At 33.5% G+C, this 20,704-nt stretch overlaps 3 protein-coding genes and 1 long non-coding RNA gene across 11 annotated transcripts in view; 2 read left to right on the forward strand and 2 right to left on the reverse strand.

Annotated features, from left to right (window-relative positions):
• The first annotated feature begins 1,366 nt into the window (after nt 1-1,366).
• LOC100877424 (activator of 90 kDa heat shock protein ATPase homolog 1) lies at nt 1,367-5,266 on the forward strand. Of its 3 annotated transcripts, none has more exons than XM_076541430.1 (9): nt 1,367-1,387; nt 2,500-2,642; nt 3,379-3,458; nt 3,532-3,725; nt 3,804-3,924; nt 4,003-4,085; nt 4,186-4,323; nt 4,542-4,777; nt 4,877-5,266. In XM_076541430.1, the coding sequence occupies exons 2-9, from the start codon at nt 2,563-2,565 to the stop codon at nt 4,959-4,961; spliced, it is 1,017 nt and encodes a 338-aa protein (XP_076397545.1). In that variant the 5' UTR covers nt 1,367-1,387; nt 2,500-2,562; the 3' UTR covers nt 4,962-5,266. The 3 variants fall into 3 exon arrangements, with proteins under 3 accessions (XP_076397545.1, XP_003701102.2, XP_076397546.1); XM_003701054.3 differs by lacking the exon at nt 1,367-1,387 and adding an exon at nt 1,477-1,762; XM_076541431.1 differs by lacking the exons at nt 1,367-1,387; nt 2,500-2,642 and adding an exon at nt 1,477-1,762.
• A 105-nt stretch (nt 5,267-5,371) lies between these two features.
• On the forward strand, nt 5,372-20,694 carry LOC100877085 (cilia and flagella-associated protein 47). 4 transcript variants are annotated; one of them, XM_012280128.2, is made up of 30 exons: nt 5,372-5,519; nt 5,829-6,050; nt 6,142-6,434; nt 6,523-6,660; nt 7,069-7,294; nt 7,388-7,485; nt 7,553-7,683; nt 7,755-7,820; nt 7,890-8,213; nt 8,291-8,434; nt 8,517-8,569; nt 8,648-8,875; nt 8,930-9,315; nt 9,390-9,774; nt 9,850-10,135; nt 10,234-10,553; nt 10,607-11,118; nt 11,186-11,477; nt 11,547-11,830; nt 11,888-12,136; nt 12,222-12,390; nt 12,559-12,806; nt 12,865-13,210; nt 13,289-13,447; nt 13,507-13,720; nt 13,778-13,996; nt 14,103-14,299; nt 14,367-14,595; nt 14,682-14,846; nt 14,932-20,694. In XM_012280128.2, the coding sequence occupies exons 1-30, from the start codon at nt 5,493-5,495 to the stop codon at nt 15,072-15,074; spliced, it is 6,753 nt and encodes a 2,250-aa protein (XP_012135518.2). In that variant the 5' UTR covers nt 5,372-5,492; the 3' UTR covers nt 15,075-20,694. The 4 variants fall into 4 exon arrangements, with proteins under 4 accessions (XP_012135518.2, XP_076397542.1, XP_076397543.1 ...); XM_076541427.1 differs by having other exon boundaries at nt 6,157-6,434; nt 8,648-9,315; XM_076541428.1 differs by lacking the exons at nt 5,372-5,519; nt 5,829-6,050 and having other exon boundaries at nt 6,301-6,434; nt 6,555-6,660; nt 8,648-9,315.
• On the reverse strand, nt 7,296-8,953 carry LOC143266053 (uncharacterized). Its single transcript, XR_013041058.1, has 2 exons — nt 8,814-8,953; nt 7,296-8,188 (listed from the first exon to the last, which is right to left on the reverse strand). It is a non-coding gene; the product is annotated as an uncharacterized LOC143266053 (long non-coding RNA).
• Nucleotides 14,645-20,704, reverse strand: part of Cad87A (cadherin 87A) — a 104,504-nt gene continuing 98,444 nt past the window's right edge. For all 3 annotated transcript variants that reach the window (XM_012280126.2, XM_012280123.2, XM_012280127.2), the window contains 13 exons: nt 20,444-20,659; nt 20,075-20,374; nt 19,761-20,005; nt 19,407-19,700; nt 19,115-19,312; nt 18,821-19,043; nt 18,213-18,757; nt 17,972-18,147; nt 17,767-17,902; nt 17,555-17,679; nt 17,386-17,487; nt 17,104-17,317; nt 14,645-16,960 (listed from right to left, as the gene is read on the reverse strand). In XM_012280126.2, coding sequence (XP_012135516.1) covers nt 16,844-16,960; nt 17,104-17,317; nt 17,386-17,487; nt 17,555-17,679; nt 17,767-17,902; nt 17,972-18,147; nt 18,213-18,757; nt 18,821-19,043; nt 19,115-19,312; nt 19,407-19,700; nt 19,761-20,005; nt 20,075-20,374; nt 20,444-20,659 — 2,891 coding nt within the window. In that variant the 3' untranslated portion in view covers nt 14,645-16,843. The remainder of the gene's footprint in view (nt 16,961-17,103; nt 17,318-17,385; nt 17,488-17,554; nt 17,680-17,766; nt 17,903-17,971; nt 18,148-18,212; nt 18,758-18,820; nt 19,044-19,114; nt 19,313-19,406; nt 19,701-19,760; nt 20,006-20,074; nt 20,375-20,443; nt 20,660-20,704) is intronic.

Below are 20,704 nucleotides of genomic sequence, written 5' to 3' on the forward strand. Positions count from 1 at the left end.
TAATTAAACTGCAGTTTCAAAACTGTGTAGTTCACCCCGTTCGCCGGAAAGATGGCGCCACGTCCATTTTCCTTGATGACGTCACTGTTTTAAAAACCGCGCGTAAATTTGAATTTTTAACAGCATTGAAACTTTTCGAAAAATATGAGACTATTATGTGTTCAAAACAGTTCGCACATTGTACTGAGTCTCTTTGGTAATAAATAATTACTAAGAATTACATAAAAATAAAGAATAGAATAATTCCTAGATAATTTACAAGATATTCGCTCGACAAAGTTGTGAAAATAATGCTTTACAATAATTAATTTATATAATAATGAGTTACAGTAAAATATATCGTAATATATTAATTGACAACCATTTTGCAACGTACCTGCCAGAGTAAATTAATAAAAATGATGAATTTGAATGGTTACAACAATTTTGTAAATAAATAACTAAATTATTAATTAGAATAAAATATATGGTAGTATATTAATTATCAATCACTTTGCAACATACCTGCAAGACTAAGTTAAGAAAAATAATAAATTTAAATAATTGCAGCAATAAGATGCATATGTCGACTTTGATTGGCTCGAATTTATTATGTAACTAGATACAATGCACATGCGCCCTTATACAATTTGTGACATTGAGCGACATACCTGGTGATCATTTAATCGAAGGCGCCATTTATACCTTTTATCGACCGAATTCAATTAATATTGATTTTCTTGGGTAAGTAGACGATAATATACATCAGTTTTCCTCATAAATCAATATTAATTACGTTTAGATGATTTAAGAGTGTTAAGAATCGAGAGAGTTAACATAAATGCTAATTTTGTAATCGTAATTTGGTTCCATTAGTTCTGATCCTCTATCACTAGATGGCAAGGATTGCAATCCATAAAATGCAATATTTTTCATTTTTTTTTAACACATTATGATAGCATTTCTTCATTTCTATTGATGTTGTAAAATATGCGCCCTAAAAAAGAATAAAAGTCGTAGTTTTTGAAGAAAAGTATATTTTCATTTTGCAAGTTCTGTCATTTACCGTTAGATGACGTTAAATTTACCGCTTTGGAAAAAAACCGCGAAAAATATAAATTTTAAAATGGATATAACAATGAGAAATCCAAAATACTTTCAATCTTCCAAATTATGTACTTCACACTAAATTATGTTTTTTCCCGAACATTAAATTCACATTATACTTCTATTATGAATGTAAATTTTGATTGTAATTCTACTTTCCTCCCATTTTTTCTAGAAAAAATCAATTCACACTTGAGTGTCATTCCATTTGTCCACAGGGTATAAAAGCAATGGTGTACGGTAGAAGAATCACACAATGTGGAAGGAATCCCATTGAAGTTAACCGAGTTGCGCAAGTTGGGTATGGTCTATTGTGAAACGAGTAATAAAGTATCTTAATTTCCTAGCCTAGTTTCCTATCTAGTGTATTTTCTTTTCCATAAGTTCTCGAAATTTCTAGAAGGATTTCAGATCCCCCTTCACGTTTAAATTTGTTTCTTTAGTAATTTCGAGTTTAGTAAGGAAGGTTACCTCGTCACATTATTTACTTCGTCAGAGGAATTTTGACGTTCACGTGCATATTTGGGATTTCCTAAAAATAGTTGTTTTCTCGTAAAGAAATATGTTGAGCGTTTAAATAAGATCTGTTTTAAAATCGAATTTCAATTGTACATAAGTAAATATTTAAGTGACTGGTATACTTATTTTCTAGTCGGAGAAATTTTTTAAAATTTCGGTGAGTAAAATATTATTGACGTTACGTAAAAAACTGCGTTATGTAAAGTACAATATTTTTCACTCATTCAAAACGTATATATTGTGTATACAATTTGCAGGTTATGGTTCCTGCATTTTCTTTCGATTCAAAGTCATTTGTGTAAAATTGTACGTCTGCTGCTCCGATTTCATTATTTCGTAGTTAATTCCTATTTTCGGTCTTTCCTATTAAAATCTTTTGTTAGATCTATTCATTCAATTTTTATTGATAATTTCGTGACAGTGCAGAAACTGAATCGTTCCATTTCTGAAACTTGAAATTCGATTAACAACATTTGTTACATTTCAATTAATTTTGTCATATTCTACGTTGTATGTATAAATTTGTTGGTTTCCATTGCAATGAAGTTTCTTTTAAACAAAAAGTTGGATCAAGTTTTTGTTAGTACTATAATTTAAATTACTTTTATTAATTTTTACATTCTCTACTCCCTATGACTGAAATATTTTATAAATTTTGAATTTAAGAATTTAAAAAAATTTTTTTTGCACATGTATTTTATGGTATTTTAGTCAGAGTTATAATTCTATATAATTCATTTAAGCAAAATAGATAAATTTTTAAAGATTCTGAGATTCATATGCCATGCTGCAAAAGTTAATATTCTATATGATTTATCTTCATATAACAAATTTATTAATCATTCATAATAATTATTCTGTTATAAATAATTCAATATCTATTGTATGTTTTAGGAATAATTATTTATTTTAGTTAATATATTTGAGCAGTATTATACAGTTCATAATTTCTGTGGCATGGCTAAGTGGGGAGAAGGAGATCCACGCTGGATTGTGGAAGAAAGACCTGACGCTACTAATGTTAATAACTGGCACTGGTATGAGAAAATGTGCATGTAATAGTATTAGTTCATTTAGTTTTAAATTAGCAGTGTTAAACAAATTCTTTACATAAGTTACGTAAGTTCATAATACTAATAAAATAAATGAGTAGTCTAATTTAATGTATTCAAAAAATAGGTTTATCTTAACATAATCATCTTTAAATAATGTTATCACAGTGTACTTATTTCTATTGTTTTCATTTTTATTATAGAAGAAATGGAATTAAATTACATTGAATTTACATCATGATTAATGGCTTTTTGTTCATGTAAATATATAAATAAATAAATAATAAAACCCTACGAAGAATTCTGTTATTACTGTTACTCATTTTTTATGAAGTACATTTCTTGCAACATTTATCTTAGAATTAAGATTCTAAAATGGTTTATCTGTCAATGCAAATTATACATATTTTTTGTTATTATAATTTGTAAAGGATATTAAAAAGCAGTACTTTCAGAGAAACCTGTGTATTTATTTATAACTAATATAGTATCCATTTACAGAAAGTAATAAATTTATGGTTTCTTTATATGCATACTATTTTTTGAATGATAATCATATTAACAAATGAGTTTTTACCTAGTAGATTTCTCATTGAACTTCATTGAATTTATTATTAGAATCTTCATTAATTATATATATCCCACTGAAGAAATTACATAACACTATATTAGATATGCATATATCTTAGTCTCAAGGTTTTTAATATTTATGTTTTTTAAGGACGGAAAAAAATGCCTGTGCCTGGTCCATTGAAAAGCTTAAGGACTTATTTACCAACATGAAAATAGAAGGAGATGGAGGTTTGTATTTTTAATTTATTTAATGATTATTAATACTGAATTGATTATACATATCTAAAATTATTGTTTCCAGTTTCTTGTACAGTAACAGAAGTAGAAAAATGTGAAGGTGAAGCAACAGCAAATAATCGAAAAGGTAAATTAATCTTCTTCTATGAATGGAATATTATTTTGAAATGGGTATCTGAAGGAAAATCTAACAAGAAGATTGAGGGTAAAATAAACATTCCAAATTTATCAGAAGAAAATGATATTTCTGAAGTAGATGTAAGTAATGAGTTTCACTGTAATATAGTACTTCACTATATCAATAAACATTTATTAAACATTTCTAATTACTTACAGATTGAAATTACCTTAAAAGATAGTACAGATGAAGGAGAATTAGTAAAACATTTCCTGCATACGAAAGGAAAAGAAGCAATTAGAGAAAAATTGAAAAAATATGTTTCTTCTTTAAAAGAAGGTAAGTCTTAGAGTTTAAATTATGGTAGGAGAAAAATGAAAGATATTGATTATATTAATTCAACTTTTGTTGGATTAGAATTCACAGTTGGAATGATCTTGCCTAAAAAAGATAATGTGAAAGATAATATCTCGAATATCACTTCTGGATTGAATGCAAAAGTAGGTAACACGTTTATTATTTGATAGGAGCAATATTAGATACACTGTTAAATGTTACACTGCTGTAAATGCATGATTAATTTTTAATTAATCGTTGCAGATACAAATGAATTCCACCGTGGTATCGTCAAATAATAAAAAAGAAATAGGATGTAAAATTTCAACAACAACAATTAAACAACAACAAAAGTTTCAGTGTCGAGCTGAAGAGTTTTACAACGTTTTCACGACAACTGAGGTAAAATAATTTTTATATTAATATGTTTCAACATACTAGTATTACGAATTAAATTCTAACTATTTCCGAAATCAAATTTGTTACTATTTTTCAATTATTGCATCGCTTGTCTTAAGGTATGCATTTATTGCAAAGCATTTTGTGTTTATAATTCCAGTTTGTTGTGATTATTCTAGTAATTGAATAATGTCTTCATTCGATGATATTTGTTTGTACAGATGGTTCAAGCATTTACTAAAGGACCGGTAAAGTTAGAATTGAAAAAGGCAGGCAAATTTGAGTTGTTTGGCGGTAATATACACGGTGACTTTGTAGAAATCACACCTACCAAGATTGTACAAAAATGGCGCTGCAAACAGTGGCCTGACGGTCATTTTAGCGACGTGACAATTGACATTTCTGAGAAAAATGATCATACGGAAGTTAATCTAACGCAAATAGGTGTACCTGTTAGGTAAATTATTTACATTGCTATGTCTAATCCAAAGTGAACTTTGCACTGCATAGTTCTTCCTATATGAATATTAAACTAATAAAATATATTGCTTTACAGCGAGGAAGAATCGACGAAAGAGAACTGGGAGAGGTATTACTGGGATGCTATAAAACGTACATTTGGATTCGGTTACTTCATGTGATCTACGTATGCTCTAAAATTTGCACGCTTATTGATAAGTAGAAAAATAATAAAAATGTGTATTGTCGTAAGTTGCCTCGCAAACTTTCAGCATACTAGCCGCATGATAACCTGCCACGGACGAACTATTTTCTCTTTCGATGATATTTACTATAATTTTCTTACTTTGCCCTTCTGTCTCTTCTATTTAAAACATTGCATCGTATAAGCAGGACATTACGTCGTTGCTTAAGCGTAAATCAAGTATCATCATGACACATCTGTATTAATAGTTGTATATGTCGAATAAATCAGGTCAGATACTTACATACATGTTGTTTTAATTTTTGCCCATTGACACCTTAATAGTTAAGTTATGAATGAGGCATAATAGGCGTGAATCTATTGAATCAATAAGCGAGTGAAATTTAGCGTTATAGATAAACAATCGTTATGAGAGCGTTGTTGGTAACGCTGGAAAATACCAAAGTTGGTTATGAAGAGAAAATGAATATAAACTTTTGATTACTTTATTTTTATACTAAATATAAAAATGTCGCTCAGAGGAATAGAAAGTAAGGTGAGAAATTATATCAATGTATTGAGTTACATTTTGGGTGTAAAAAATTAAAGTTTGACAATTTTTTTTGGTAAAAGTTATGAAGCTAATACAAAATTTGGTACGAGTCTCTTTTTGTGTGCGCTTTAAAATACATGAAAATATTTTTTTATCTGTTCTTATGAACAAAGTAATGGCACTGGACTTGCCTCACAATGGCTCTTCTTGAAAGAGTGCCGTATCAGTATTTTAGCAATACTTGTATTAAGTATAGTTATGTTTGATGTTTTCAGAAAGATTAAATCTTTATTTTGTTGTAAATGTTTTTAGACAAGCACCTCCATTATCCTTATACAGGAAGGGGTTGAAGTGAAAAGTATTCGGGACTCATGTGATGCAATACCAAGTGCTGTACATGACAATGTCCATATCACCCCTAGTTTTATTGAGTTTCAAGAAGCTAGCGAGGGAATTACATGTCGTCAACGTATCGTTATTAAGAACACAGGCATTAAACCAGCCTTTGTCAGACTCCGACAGCCACAATCAATTGTAAGTTAATGTCCCTGTACAATGTGAGGCTCTAAGTCCATTTCTTTAGTTGAGGAAAAGTGTGATAGAAGGTTCTAGGTTAAGTCCTTAGATTTTTATATTGCAGGTGTTCCAAGTAAAAATATTGAAAAATGGGGTGATGCTTAATCCAGGCTTGAGTGTGTCCACAAGCGTGATATACTCGTTCAGGCGACCATCTTTCTTGCGTGCAATGATTCCTATTGAGATTAATGGGAAGACCCTCGATTATCGAGTAGTGTGCAAGTTATTGGAAGAAGGCATCAGTGTTGAACCAAAAGCAATTGATTTTGGAATTATTGATATTGGGTATTCCTCTGGAATTAAATTATTAACTTTGAAAAACGAAGGTGGTAAAAGCACAAGGTATCAATGATATATATATATCATGTTTTTTACTTAAGTTTAAAATATTCGAATTTTCGTTCACTACTTTGCAATGTAAAATTAATAGGTTCTCGATTGATCTTGGTAAAAATGATTTAGAGGTTGCAGTGAAGCCTTTACGTGGTGTTGTTAGACCTAACAGACCATTTCAACTTACAGTTGAATTAATTGGTATGAAAGAAGGCATCTTTTACAGTGAATTTTGGTAATTCTTCTTCATTGGTTACTTAAAAAATTACAGTGATCTTTGACAATTTTTTCTGGAAAAATGGTAAAATAACTAGAAATTCTATAAAAAGTTTTTTATTGTACATATCCTAAGGTATACGAATATATTTTTTAATTACCTTTTTTGAACAAAATGGCGGTGCTGCAGCTGCCTCACAGTGACTTACACTTTCATAGATAGCCACCGTGAGGCAGCTGCAACGCCGTCATTTTCTTGCGGACAGAGATTAAAAAAATATTTGTACTTATTCTGAGATATATATAACAAAGAACTTCTAACAGATTTCTGAATTACTTCATAACTTCCAAAAAAAAAATTGTCAAAGATGGTGTTGATTTTTTCTTATGCAATTCCTTAAGTATTCATTATATTTCTTCTTTCCAGGATAAAATCAGTTCCAAATATACGTATACCTCTCAAAGTTAATGTAATTACACCAAGGCTGATAGTTTATCATCCCAATACGACTGGAGATTTTACCCTAATTGATTTTTCTTTGACCATAGCAAACACAAAAAAATACGATTCATTGGTTTTACGAAATGTTTCTTCACAAGTGGCCAGCTATGTGGTACTTGGCGAAATTGAAAACGAAGTGAAATGCATTCGGGTAACTTTTTATCATTTATTGTTATGAAATAATCTCATAATTTTTTAGATTATATAACAATATCTTATACAGGTATTCTGTCTTTTTTTATAGGATATTGATCGTAAAAAATATCCTGTTTATAGCGCTTTCGAAATTCGACCAATTGAGGGCCGTATGGGTTCCATGGAAGGAATTATTTTTGAAGTAGGGTAAGCTAGCCTTCATAGCGAAAAGGACCTGCTGTTTCAGTATGCACTAATTTCTACGTCGTTTTAGATTTACGCCGACGAGCAAGCTATTACGATGGCGGCAGAAAATCAAAGAAACAACCGATAGACCAGAAAACGATTTCATGGCTTTCCTCAGAATTGTGAGGGTACACGTTACCGAGACAAAGAATATCCCGAGTATTTTGCATTTTATATAGATTAAATGTACTTTGTATACATTAAATGAATTGTGTGAACAACAAATTTAGGAAGTGATGCAATACGAGCACTACTTGCAAGTGAAACCGCAACACAATCTTCTTACGACATTAACGGTGAACATTCACTATTTTAATTTAAGGTTATTTTATATATATTGGGTTTATTGTAATAAAACTTAACAGATAGCGTAACGATTATGAACTCCCCTTCTTCGACGTCTTCATCATCGAGCATGGAATGCACTGTACATGACACGATAAGACTCTGTCTTCATGGCGAAGTTGAAGAAGCATATTTGAAGTTCGAACCAGATATAGTTTATTTTGGGGATCTTAAAGTCGGTGAAATTTCTCAGCGTGTTGTGCGGATATTGAATCCTTTGAAATTTGCGCCGGTCATATATCGTTTTGTACGTAATACAGCAGTGCATTGCCATCCGGAATCGATGGAACTGAAACCGGAAGGGTGCATAGAAGTACTTCTGAAAATCAAAGGAAAAGAGAATGGTATATGATGGTATATAGTACTTATGTCTAGGAATTTAGATACATGTAAAACAGCACTTGTCAATTTTTGTTTTTAGTTTCCTCCCCCTTCAAAATTTACTTTGATGCCGTAGCAGATTCATATGAGTCAACGATAACCAGAGATAAGATAAAGTTGAAAGTAGGAAGTTACTCTGTAGAGTGTATAGTGAGCATGATACTTTTACCAAAAAACTTAGCAGGTAAATTAAAAAATATTGCACTTATAAACAATGCTGTATATCAAGTATAATTATATTCATGTTACATTATCACTTATTATAGAACGCCATGATCATTCAAGGGGTATTAGAAAACCATCACTATCACAGTTTCTGGTAATATCAAAATAATCAAAGGAAAAGTGTAAATGAGAATACCAAAATTTTCAAACATTTCATAATAAATGTTTTCAGGATAGAAGAGTAGAACCAGTCAAAAAAGACCCAGACAGTGGAATAATAGACAGAGTTATTGGTTCCCCTAAGTGGAAGTTTAAAGACATGTCAAAAATAGTAGAATGTAATCCTGCTTTGCAAAGAGAATTATTATCATCAAGAATCAATACTGAAGTATTAATACCTTTGTCTCCTTTGCAAATATACAATGTGCATATATATCCTTCAATGTTCACTTTTGGAATGGTAAGTAATTCTCATCAATTTTCTCCATCAGTTTTCAAAAACTATTCATTGCAGGTTGTACTAAAAAGTCACAATTACCGACAGCTAATTGTTGAGAATAAGAATAATTTTCCAGTCATGATTCGCCTAACGAGCTTGTCGGTCAGATGTATCCAATTCCCAGAGGGAAATTTAATTACTTTACCAGCTGGTGCACTCGTTACTCGGCTAGTTGAATTTCGAGCACATCATCTTGGCAAATTTAATGGTTACATTGATTACATTATTAATGATAATCACTCGTTCGAGCTAGGAGTTACTGCTGACGTTGTTCACAAACATTTGTCACTCAACACACGTGAAGCAGTGCTTGGTACAGAATGGTTTGGAGAAGAAGTTTATAAACCATTAGACATTGCACTTCGCATTAGAAATAAGTTGGATGCAAAAACTCATTTCAAGTAATAATCTTACCAATGAATTTACCAAGGCTAGGAAACTCAATTACATTTATTGACTATATTTATTATTTCAGGTGGGAAGTACCAGCAACGTGTAACTTTTTCATAGAACCACATTTAGGTGTCATTCGTGAAAACACTTCATTACTCTGCTACGCGTATTACAAGCCTCATGCTGTAAGATCTCATAACACAGAGTTGACATTAAAGTGCGAAGGTGGTACCTATCTTGGGGTACGACTCAGTGTTCCAACTCGGACACCAAGAGTGAGCTTCATTGAAGACACTATAAATGTCGGCGAAATACCACTTAACCTCCCAGTGGAAGTAGTCGCATTCTTGAGGAACTTTGACTTTATCGAAGCTGTGTACGAGGTTGATACTTCATCTTTGATGTACGGATGCAATGTTCTTTCTCATCATGGCGTAATATTACCACGTGGGATGGTTGCTCTTGAAGTATATATACTAACCTCTAATTAGAAGTACATTGTTACTATGCAATACAAGTGGTTCCATTATTTTTATATTTAGCTGAATCTCACGTTGAGCCTGTGCTTTAATTTCTCTACGGTAATCCATGTCATAGTGCAAGGATGTTTACATCTGGAATTAAAAATTGAAGGAAGTGTATGCTATCCACAGTTAAAGTTACATCCACATTCAATCAGTTTGAGAAGAATAAGTGCAGCTGCTTATCAGCATTATTTAATAACTGCCATAAATGCTGGAACTACTTTGCTGAAATTGAACTTTTTGTTACAAAATTATCCAGAGTTTCGAATTTCTCTTTCACCGGATAGAAGAGACTCTGGTTTAGGTATACTTCACTTTAATAATTGTATGATGATAGTTACTTCATTATCCTTGTAAATAGAAATTACATCTCACTAATTGAGAGTTATATTTTATGAACAGGACATGAACATGTTTTCATCCAGCCAGGGTCCAGCACGACTCTCCACCTTCATTTCGATCCGATCGATTTCGCTAGTTATGCTTTCTATCTTCCAATAGTCGTCAACGACATACTTGGCCCAGCAGTGGAAATGGAACCAAGGTCACTTAGAGTTGTGGAGTATTTAAAACCATTTTTAAAGCACTACGAGAATATATCTAAAGAAAACCTGCACAATATACCTTCCAAACTTGTATCGATATCCATTGATTGCACGGTTGCAGGATACGTTGTCCATTTTAGCAAGTTACAGTTTCACTTCAGTGTCGCGAACAACCAGGTAAACTTCAGAAGCTTGTCATCATAATGTAGCACTGATTGAAATTTTCAAAGGTTGAAGAATTCTGTATAGAGAATGGTAAGCCAGCAGAAATAAGATCGGTTCGAATAGACACCAGCGACTTCCTGCTACCCGATTGTCCATTTTCTATCAGATGGTCTCATGGCAAAGAAGCAACTGTAACATTGAATTCTATTGAATGTACGCTAAAGCAAGGAGAGAAGTGCGTTTTTCTACTAGCATTTCATTCAAAATCACAAGGGAACTTTAGTGTGGAAGCACCGATCTTTGTAAGTGGGGAACTGGATGGGCAAATGTTTAACAAATTATCTCTGAGCGGTGAATGTCCTGTGAGATCTATCAGTGCTGAGCCTGCAGACATTTATTTCACTCCCGTACCACTTGATACAATGTCTGAAAAATCATTTCGATTGATCACGAGGAATTTTGACAAAGTTTCAAGAATTTTGGCAAGGGTATTACTGCCTGATTATACTAGTGGCATATATAAGGAAGATACCTTGACCGTTTGTTTTATAAATGATAACATTGTGCCAGCTTCTGAGTAAGTTTATATAAAATGTTTGTGTTATGATATTATCTGTTGTAATGTGGGGATAAAATATTACAAGGTACTCAGAACTGGAACTGAAAGTAATGTTCAAAAGTGTTGTGCCTGTATCTTTCCGTTTGACTGTTGAGTTCTTCGATGAAAGTAGATTAGCTTCTTGTCTTGTGAGGATGTATGCTATTGCGGATAATTGTTCATTAACAACGCATGCACATATCAGAAAACCTTGGAGTGAGTTTGAATGGTATGTGGACCAGGATAAACGAGTATCCCATATTTCCAAATTATCTGATAGCATTACGGATGAAGAAGATGATGAGGATGATCAACAGAGCTCATATACTGGTAGACAGGTAAGATATAAAATAGAATTTAAACTTGCTAAGTATGTTGATACAGAAAATAATTTGAATTATTTTCAGAGACAGTTGTCAGGACCAAGAATTAGTATTCTATCTTATATTGAAGCACACAGTGAAGGATCGCTTAAGAAACTGTTGGAATCTAGATTCAAGTTACCGGTTTTAGAAAAATCGACGTTTATGAAAGAAATGAACAGTGATGACCATAAATCTGATGAGGAGATAGAGAAATCTCATTCAGAGAAACGTCTATCAGGTCTTTCCTCAAAAGTTTCATCGTCTCATGGTAAAAAGTGCTCCGTACAACTGGAGTATCCATTTTTTCCTTCTGACGACGAGGGAGAGTAAGTTGTTCTGGATTCATCAGTTCTTCTTTGAGCAATAATTTATTGCAATTATAGCAATTTCGAGAGACATATGAACGACGCGTTAAAGGCTGCTGAAGAATGGTTGTACACCACCCCCTTCAGATTCAGTTTTTATCCTGATATCCCAAAGGGCATGACAGTATCAATGTCAAAATCTTATACAAAAAAACAACCGCAGGCCAGGAGCAGTAGAAGTCAGAAGGGTCCTATTTATGAATGGTTTTTCTTGGATGTACTTGAATTATTTGTAGGTCCAACACTGTATGATTATATTGAAATGCCGTAAGTATTATTATTTGGAATTATTGTTTTGTGTTATAATATTATTTTGAAAAATAAATAATTAAGTTTAAATTTTATGTTGCAGTAAAACTCCACCAGATGATAATATTGAAAGAGCGTACTATTACTTCAATCTTTTTGATGCTATCCTAAATTATTTATTAACATGTGGAGCACACGTGTGTCATGTATCAGCTCAGTTCTTATTGAGTTATGAGAGCTATGTAATTATTACAGAGAATGTAAGGACTAATGTAAGTACAAAATATCTTCTTCAGTTTTAGGTTATGTTGTCCTTGGGCTCTCCTTGGATTCTCCTTGGATACCCATTGTGTTCCTTGGGATTCAGAGGAAGTTGTAGCTAGGTGTACTGAATTGTTCTATATCTAAAATTGTTTATTTAATCAATTTTTGTATTTCAGAATAAAATGCAAAAAGCATCAGTAACGAAATGGACATCAACAGAGAAGTTATCACCACGGTTATTTGAATCACGAAGCAAACAGTGCTGGCTAGATGTAATATTACAGACATACAAATGTTTTGTTCTTCTACCTATTTCTGATATAAAAGTGAAAAAAGAACCGTCAGTTTTTGGTTCAACTTCGGTTCCCACTTCTAGACGATCTACTGTTCATCGAGCATCTGTTATTTCACCTTCAATATTCAGGTATACTTTACATCCTTTATCAGACGTTGAATATTCAGATTTCTCTCCGGATTTACAGTCTACCAAGGCAATGTGAAATACATGAGAGAAATATTCGGAACATGATCCAGTCATGTGGTGATCGTAGAATACGTAATAATAATTATACTCAGCAAGAGTTATTTTTAATGGCATGGTTGGAATATCATTACGAACAAGAACGTACAAAAGAATGGATGATTGATCGTCGATTCATATTGAATCCTCATCAGAGTAAAGATGTAGCGAATGCACGTCTCGTTGAAAATTTTGATAAAGATTTAGCTGATTCCTTAGTATTAATTACGGTCACTGCTGCTTACTGTCCCTTTCTTGTTGAAGAATGTTTTAATAGCATATATATTAGTCCACGAAATTTGGAAGAAGTATAGTGTTTAGTTCATATAATAATTGTTCATAACTTTAGACAACTGAATATTTTATCATTTGAATTATCGTTAAAGGTAATACACAATGCAATATGCATTGTAAACACTTGGAGGAAGATACGACTTGGTTTTATAATTTCACCATTGGAAATTGCATACCCAAATTGTGTAAAACTGTTAATGTTGGTTACATATTTATACAAAACATTACCAACTTACATTCCAAAAGCTAAAGTTAGTATTTAATTCAATAATTTCTTCTTGCTCAATTTAATACTTACATCAATCTCTAGATTAGGTTTAGTTGTCCTCTGTCTGAGATTGCAACAAGGCAAATAAATTTTACAAATTCAACTCCTCACAATGTTGGTTTCTTGGTAGTTTTATTTGGAAATAGTAATAAATTCTTTATGACTGCAACCTCATCACCGGTTATACGCTTAAATGCTCATGAGACCACTGTTATAAAGCTGCAGTTTCATGCTAAGAAAATAAAAAAGACCAAAGGTAATATGGAATAGAAATTTGTGAAGAAGAGTTTAGTGTATCTGTTGTATACTGTAGCTTACTTGCTGTTCTGTGGAGCCGCAATTGGCCCTCACTTTGGTAGAAATCAGACATTCATTCTTGAGGGTCAAGCTGACACTTTGGAAATAGCAAATGAGTACACAATAAGCAGCAAATTATATGAGGTTCTTGACGAAAATTTAAATATTGATGTACCTTATGAAAATCCAACTGAATATGAGATATGGATGTCTGAAGAACGTCCGAGTAAACCAAGTAATTCGTAGCACTCCTTTGGTTGTTCCAGAATCTCCACTTTTCCTAACCTTTCAAAATCTCTACTTTCTTCTTAACCAAAAGAAGCCTACCCTGTATTTTATAGGTACATTGAATTTAACACGATGGTCTGAGCTACGCTTGAGGAAGATACCTCGAAGACTATTTTTAAATCAAACATCAATTACAGTAAAAGAAGATAGTACGCAAGCTATTTTATCGATCACAGTGGCATGTATTATGCCAGTTAACAGAAATTTCTGGATTGTTTTTCAATCTAAACATGGTGATTTTATTATTCAGGTAGAGCTGTAACATATCAATATTGTCCTCATCAATATTTGTAATAATTTATTCTCCTGTGATATAGATCAATTCACGCTGGCAGTCATCAATAATCGATAATATTGTAGTAACATTGAAGGTAGAAGAAGACCAATGTATTTGCACAGATATGGATAGTGAATATAGTGAACAGTGTCCTTTGCATGTGGTAGTGCCTATACCTTCTAAAAACAAGCAACTTTGGGGCTGCGTTGCTCACATGTTCCAAAAAACTCTTGATCAGCAGGAACGCATATTTTGGTCACGATACTTAGGTATGTAGTTGTAAAATAATAAATTATAAGTTGAAATTGACGTTACGTATAAAGTGTCAAAACTTTTTATTTATTGTACGATGAAGATACTTATATTGGTCTACATTTGATTCGTTGGTTAATGGGAGGATACGCTGGGGATTCTGTTGCATTGGAATTTTCTCATATATTTGATAGAAAAGTTACTTACAATGTAACAACATCCAAGACATCTGGTATACTTGATATTCCTAAAACACTTACTATAAGTGGTTAGTACATTTCATTCTGTTTTTGAAAATGTAAAAACTACATTGACATTTTATCAATCTTTCAATATTTTATATACGAATTTAGATGTAATGAATACTACAGAAAATATTCCAATCGATGTTCATATTGTTCCTTTCACTGGTCCATTGTATGAAACAACATTAACGTTAACATCAGTTAATGGTAAAGAATTAAGGAAATATACAATCAGTTTCTTGTGTACTTAAAAGTAAGGAATGCATCAGCCGAGTTGACTTATATTTATATTAACAAAACTTTGTTACAAATACTTTTTATACAACTAATAATTTTAACATTTGGTTCTTTAACAAAAGTGTCAAATTTGCAAAATGAATAAAAAATTTAAATGTGTCCTTGATAACATATTTATGTATGTAGTGTGTGATGATGCTTTTATATTGATGATTTTTTAAAACAAAGCGCCAAATGTATAAATGAAAGGTAAATGTATAAATATCGAGAAGAAAATTAAACGTACACACGTTTTAATATTTATTTCCATATGGTGTGAGATGTAACGAATGTTGATGTATGAATATTTTTTATCAATGGTTTACATAAAATATGTTACAATAAATTTATAATCAATTAAACCGATGCTATTTACTAACTAGATTATTCATAACCATCTAGTAATATCGTGAGATTAATATAATTTTTTTTAATTAAATGCTCATAGACATAACATGATCGTAGTTATATTATTTTTTTTCCGAGTACATGACATATTATGAGATCCATTCGCAACTAATTTCACAGATTCCAATGCACGCATATTTTGCTAAGGGCGGTTGAAACAATGACAAGTGATGTGGTTTTCGCAAACAATCCGTATTACATTATCCGGACGATATCGAAATTCGGTGCGAATGTCTCTGTTTAACTAGCTATAATATGACTATATCCGCCCATCGCCAATGATTCTTTTACTAAATCTCAAATCGAAGTTAATCGCTACGTATTCACATACGCGGACATAAGGAAATCACAGATCAATTGGACAAAATTTAATCCTAACTTAGATAAATATAATTTGCATTTTTAAATTAATCAATCTACTCAAATTCATATATAATGTATATGACGATATTTCGATTGAATTTTTCTCATTTTCTTATTACAAATACCTTTAACATTATGAACTTGTTTTTCAGCTACGATATTTTGTTATGTTAATGCCATGATATGCCAGTGATTCGTTCGTGTTGACGCAAAGAGTAATGACACTTTTGAGTACGTTCGTTTTTTTCTTCTCCTTTCCACGTGTAAAACGTACATAAGTTATATAAATACTAAACTAGCGAGGAGGTAATAAAAAAACTGCGCTGGACGGAATCTACACATTCATCATTTATATACATATATCTGTCGTGCCAAGCTTCGCTCGTTAAACTATTTCACAGTGTCATCTATCTACCAATTTTGATATTCTTAACAGTGAGCATAAAAGTCGATTGGATGAGACCACAGGTTGGGAACGTACAATCAGGTGCAACTTAGGCTCTCAAGAGGAAGTCCAAGGTTCTTTGTATTTTCCTGGATTCATAAAGTTTCACCGGGTTCTCCAAAAATTGAAGGCAAATGACAAATTCTCGCCATACAAGAGAACCTTCGTTACACCCAAGGGTACGTGTATAGATGCACGTACCGCCTACAGGGAAATATTTATTTCAATAATATTGACCGTCGTTCGTCGTAATGTTGTCTGATGGTTTTTGATTACTGTAGGGTTCAAACTGAAATAGCGGGTTACACAGTTAATTCGCACAATTCAAGATAATCCTTACTTTGCACACCGATCTACTCGTAGGTAAACCTAACGATATTACCTAATTATTGGTAGAAAGGGTGTGTACGTAACAAGTGTCGTTTCGGGAAGACGCGTGCAGTAGTTAGAGCCGCGGATAAAGAGGCACAACGTATGATAACAAAAATATATTACTAATTGAGAAAAGAAATTGGCATAGTACCTAACTTATATTAATCCTGAAACGAACTGGGGTTGGCCATCACGGTCAAGTGTAAGTTGAGGTATTACACTTGACGATGGCTGGAATGTTGATCCTTGGAAACCCATCGCTGATTCGTACAGCTGCAAAAGAACATACATGTTTACTCCAAGTATCACAAGCTTATATTGTAAGTTTGCATTTACTAGTTATGTACATTGTGATCAGGTTAGGTTTGCAACTGTCATATACATTGTGGTTAGGTTAGGTTTGCATCTGTACATACATTGTGGTTTCCTGGAAGTGTCGTGTAATCTGGCGTTGTTGGACGATGCCTGCTTGTAGGCAATGGACGTTGAATGGTAGCATAAGTGTTATCTTGGGACGTATCACCTATACCAACGCTAACCCCACTTCCACGTCTTTCTGTACCTAGTCCTCCTTCAGGTTCACTGAATACTTGCATCGTTAACTCTTGTTCTTCATACAGTTTAAGTTTCCTAAGACGATCAGGATTAATATATGCTAAGCAATATTAATTTCTTATACATCACTTGTGTCTACTCACTGTTCAATCCACAAAGGATTTTCTGTAGTATTCAATTCATCGATGATTTGCTTCTTTATTAGACCATCCTTCTTTCGGATATCATTTGGTACAGTGATTACCCTAAAATGATAAAATAGTGTTGGTATCTTGTAGTATGAGTTAAGTTCATTAGATCATTGCTATGTACCAGTGACGTAAACAACAGCAGACTACTATTACTGTGACAGCACCAACTAACAGCACCACCAATAAGGCTATCAAAGCTGCCAATGCAGGATCAAATGACTCTTCTTGAACTCCAGCGTACGCAGGCTGTAATAATTGCAAATTATCAGAACTATAATATTGTTACATATATGAATACGTATAATGACATTTTCAAACAGAAAAAGTATTTACCACCACATTTTCAATAGCGAAGCCTGCATAGTAGTCTTTCAAGAAATCATATTTGGCATCAATAACCTTCAGTACTTGAGGAATAGGAGCTATAGTATTGGTTTTTGGTTCCACAACGTGTAAATACATGTCGCACCTGTAGAATTAAAATATGTTTCTAAGAAACAAAATAATACATTAAGAACCTATTTAGAACTCTGCTTACCATTCTCTTCGAATGTGACCCGATGCATCCACATGGTACCGTATATCATCCACAACAACTCTGCTTTGCGTCACATTTGATAATTCTGATACAATTTCATCACGTTCGCGGTTCACTTCTTCAGGAGGTCGCGACAAAATTACCCTTATCAGTTGTGTTGGCTCGAAAACCCAGACCTTGATCATAGAAATAAATAAGTAACCAGAACTATGGATATAAAAGTATTTGCAATGAAACTTACATGAACTTTGGTCATAGCGTATCGTTCTGGAATAACAATTTCCTTTGCTACAACTTCAATGATGAACCTGTCTTGATTGTACTCTGCCATATATCCACTGGTAAGGATTTTGCCATCTTGCGTGACATTAAATGGACTTGGAACTATAGAACCACTAGGTTTCTCAGATCCATATTTGTAAAGATTTGCGCTGGCAATGTAATAATGTAGTGTGCCGTTATCACCAACATCCAAGTCTGATGCTGTCACTTTTGTTACAAAGTCATTTATGTTCGCCATTGAATTAACTCCAGCGTAATAGTCATTGCGTTCGAATATCGGTGGGTTATCGTTTTCATCTAGAATCGTTATAGTTACGTTCGCATGTCCCTGATCGGTACTCTGAGTTACTGAACGTTTTGCATCCATGGCGTTGATGTAGATGTTAGGATCATTAGAGGCTAGTATCAACAAAATGTACTTGTCCCTGACTTCGCGATCAAACGACTTGTTCGCGTAAATACTGCCATCGGATTTGTCCAGATAGAAAGCGTAGTCTTCGTTCCCTAAAAAATGTATCTATGTACGACCACGTACGATTTGAACTAAATTTACAAATCATTATTTACCAGCTTCTATGTAGTAATACACTTTGGCATGTCTGCCTTCGTCTTTGTCTTCCGCGGTTACTTTTCCTATAAAGTAATCTTTAGGACGATTTTCTGACACGTGGAAATGATACTCGTCGAAAAACTGTGGCGCATTGTCATTAGTATCAACTAATTGTATGGTGAGTAGCCGCAGGGTTTCGTATGCTGTGGGTGTACCATGGTCAGCGGCTACTAGCACAAGCTGAAATTAACCTTAATGTTATTATCTTTGAAAATGGTTAGGTTAGGTACCTGTACATTTTCGTGTCATACCTCGAATTTACTCTTCGCTTCACGATCAAGAATAATCTTTGATCTTAACTCGCCCGTATCTTGGTCTATGGAAAATTCTTCCGTTTCCTGAACATTTCGGTTCCCCACTTTTAAGTGATAATTTACGTGGCCGTTTTCACCGGGATCTCTATCTATCGCTTTCACCGTTAATATTAAATAATTTGGCACACCAGTATTCTGGAAAACATCGTTCATTATAATGTTTGATTTAGTGACTTGATATGTTAGGTTAGATTAGATAAGGTTAAGTACAGTAAGGTTAGGTACGTACTTCAGGCACTTCGACGGTAGCATTGCTTAATTCGGGTAGAACAAATTGAGGTTTGTGTTGATTGACAGGTGTTACCCGTATGTAGACATAACACCTGTCAGAATGTGGTCCATGGCCAGCGCCGTCTCTCGCCTCTATTTTTATTCTGTAAGATCCAGCTCTACCAAGGAGTGCTGCGCCAGGGTACAGAATACCCGTTTCACGGTTCAAAGAGAACGATTCATTTTCGTTTCCATGCATTATGGTGTACCACACTTCTCCGTTGACTCCTTCGTCATGATCTACAGCTCTAACCTTATGAGAAACACATTGTTAATGTTTGCTGATTTAAAGTTACATTAAGATGAAGCTTACCTGTAAAATAGGAGCTGGTGGATTCACGGATAAATTTTCAGCAACGGATGCTCTGTAGCTGTGCTGTGTAAATATTGGTCGATTGTCATTAACGTCTACAAGCTTCACGACCACTGGAACTGTGCTGCTTCGACAAGAATTTATGGGAGCACCGTCACTTGCCAGCACAGTGATAGTGATCTTCGAAGTTACTTCTCTATCCAGAACAGTTGCGCTGCCAACAGTGATCTCGCCAGTCTCGTGCCCTGAAAATCATGTAGACTAGCTTTTACAAAATATTTTTACTGTGCTTTGTTTTGAAGAGTTTCATTCACCAATGTTGAAGTCAGCAGCATGATCACCGATGAGGCTGTAATTAACTTCTCCAAATGGACCTTCATCCCCATCTGTTGCTTTAACTGTGATGACATGTGTGCCCGGTGGGGAATTTTCTTCCACAGACGCATTGTATAATTCCTTCTCAAATTTGGGGTTTTGGTCATTAACATTTATTACAGTGATTGTCACTTTCGCGGATGCGGATAACTGAGGAACTCCAGAATCGTAGGCAACGACAGTAAACTCTAACTGTTTTGTTTCTTCATAATCAATGACCTGACTAGTCCGCACAATACCTGTGGAAGATGTAACATGTCATGTCTTGCTGTTTGTATGTCTACAAAATGACAAAACTTGTAGTTAACCTGTGACATTGTCTATACTGAAGTATGGACTTGGCGGTACAATTGCGTATCCTGCTATGGTGTTGTCCGCGTCGACTGCTGTGAATGCTCCTACAACAGCTCCAGTCGGTTGTTCTTCCTGCATTTCTATTAGATACCTCGGATTTTCTCTTGTCCAGGGTTTCAAGAACTCTGGTGCCAAGTGATTCACATCAATAATTGTGACAACCAGTGTACCTGATTTCAAATAAAAAAGTTACATCAAATTTGAATTACGTTTGA

This window comes from Megachile rotundata, chromosome 16 (genome assembly GCF_050947335.1).
Source record: "Megachile rotundata isolate GNS110a chromosome 16, iyMegRotu1, whole genome shotgun sequence".
Classification (NCBI taxonomy): Eukaryota; Metazoa; Arthropoda; class Insecta; order Hymenoptera; family Megachilidae; genus Megachile; species Megachile rotundata.

Coding starts and splice junctions, on each gene's coding strand:
- LOC100877085 (XM_076541427.1), top strand. CDS start 5,493: ATGTCGCTCAGAGGAATAGAAAGTAAG. Junction 10,554..10,606: donor TCAGTGTCGCGAACAACCAG/GTAAACTTCAGA, acceptor AAATTTTCAAAG/GTTGAAGAATTCTGTATAGA. Junction 13,721..13,777: donor GAAAATAAAAAAGACCAAAG/GTAATATGGAAT, acceptor TGTATACTGTAG/CTTACTTGCTGTTCTGTGGA.
- LOC100877424 (XM_076541430.1), top strand. CDS start 2,563: ATGGCTAAGTGGGGAGAAGGAGATCCACGCTGGATTGTGGAAGAAAGA. Junction 3,726..3,803: donor ATGATATTTCTGAAGTAGAT/GTAAGTAATGAG, acceptor AATTACTTACAG/ATTGAAATTACCTTAAAAGA. Junction 4,324..4,541: donor ACGTTTTCACGACAACTGAG/GTAAAATAATTT, acceptor TTGTTTGTACAG/ATGGTTCAAGCATTTACTAA.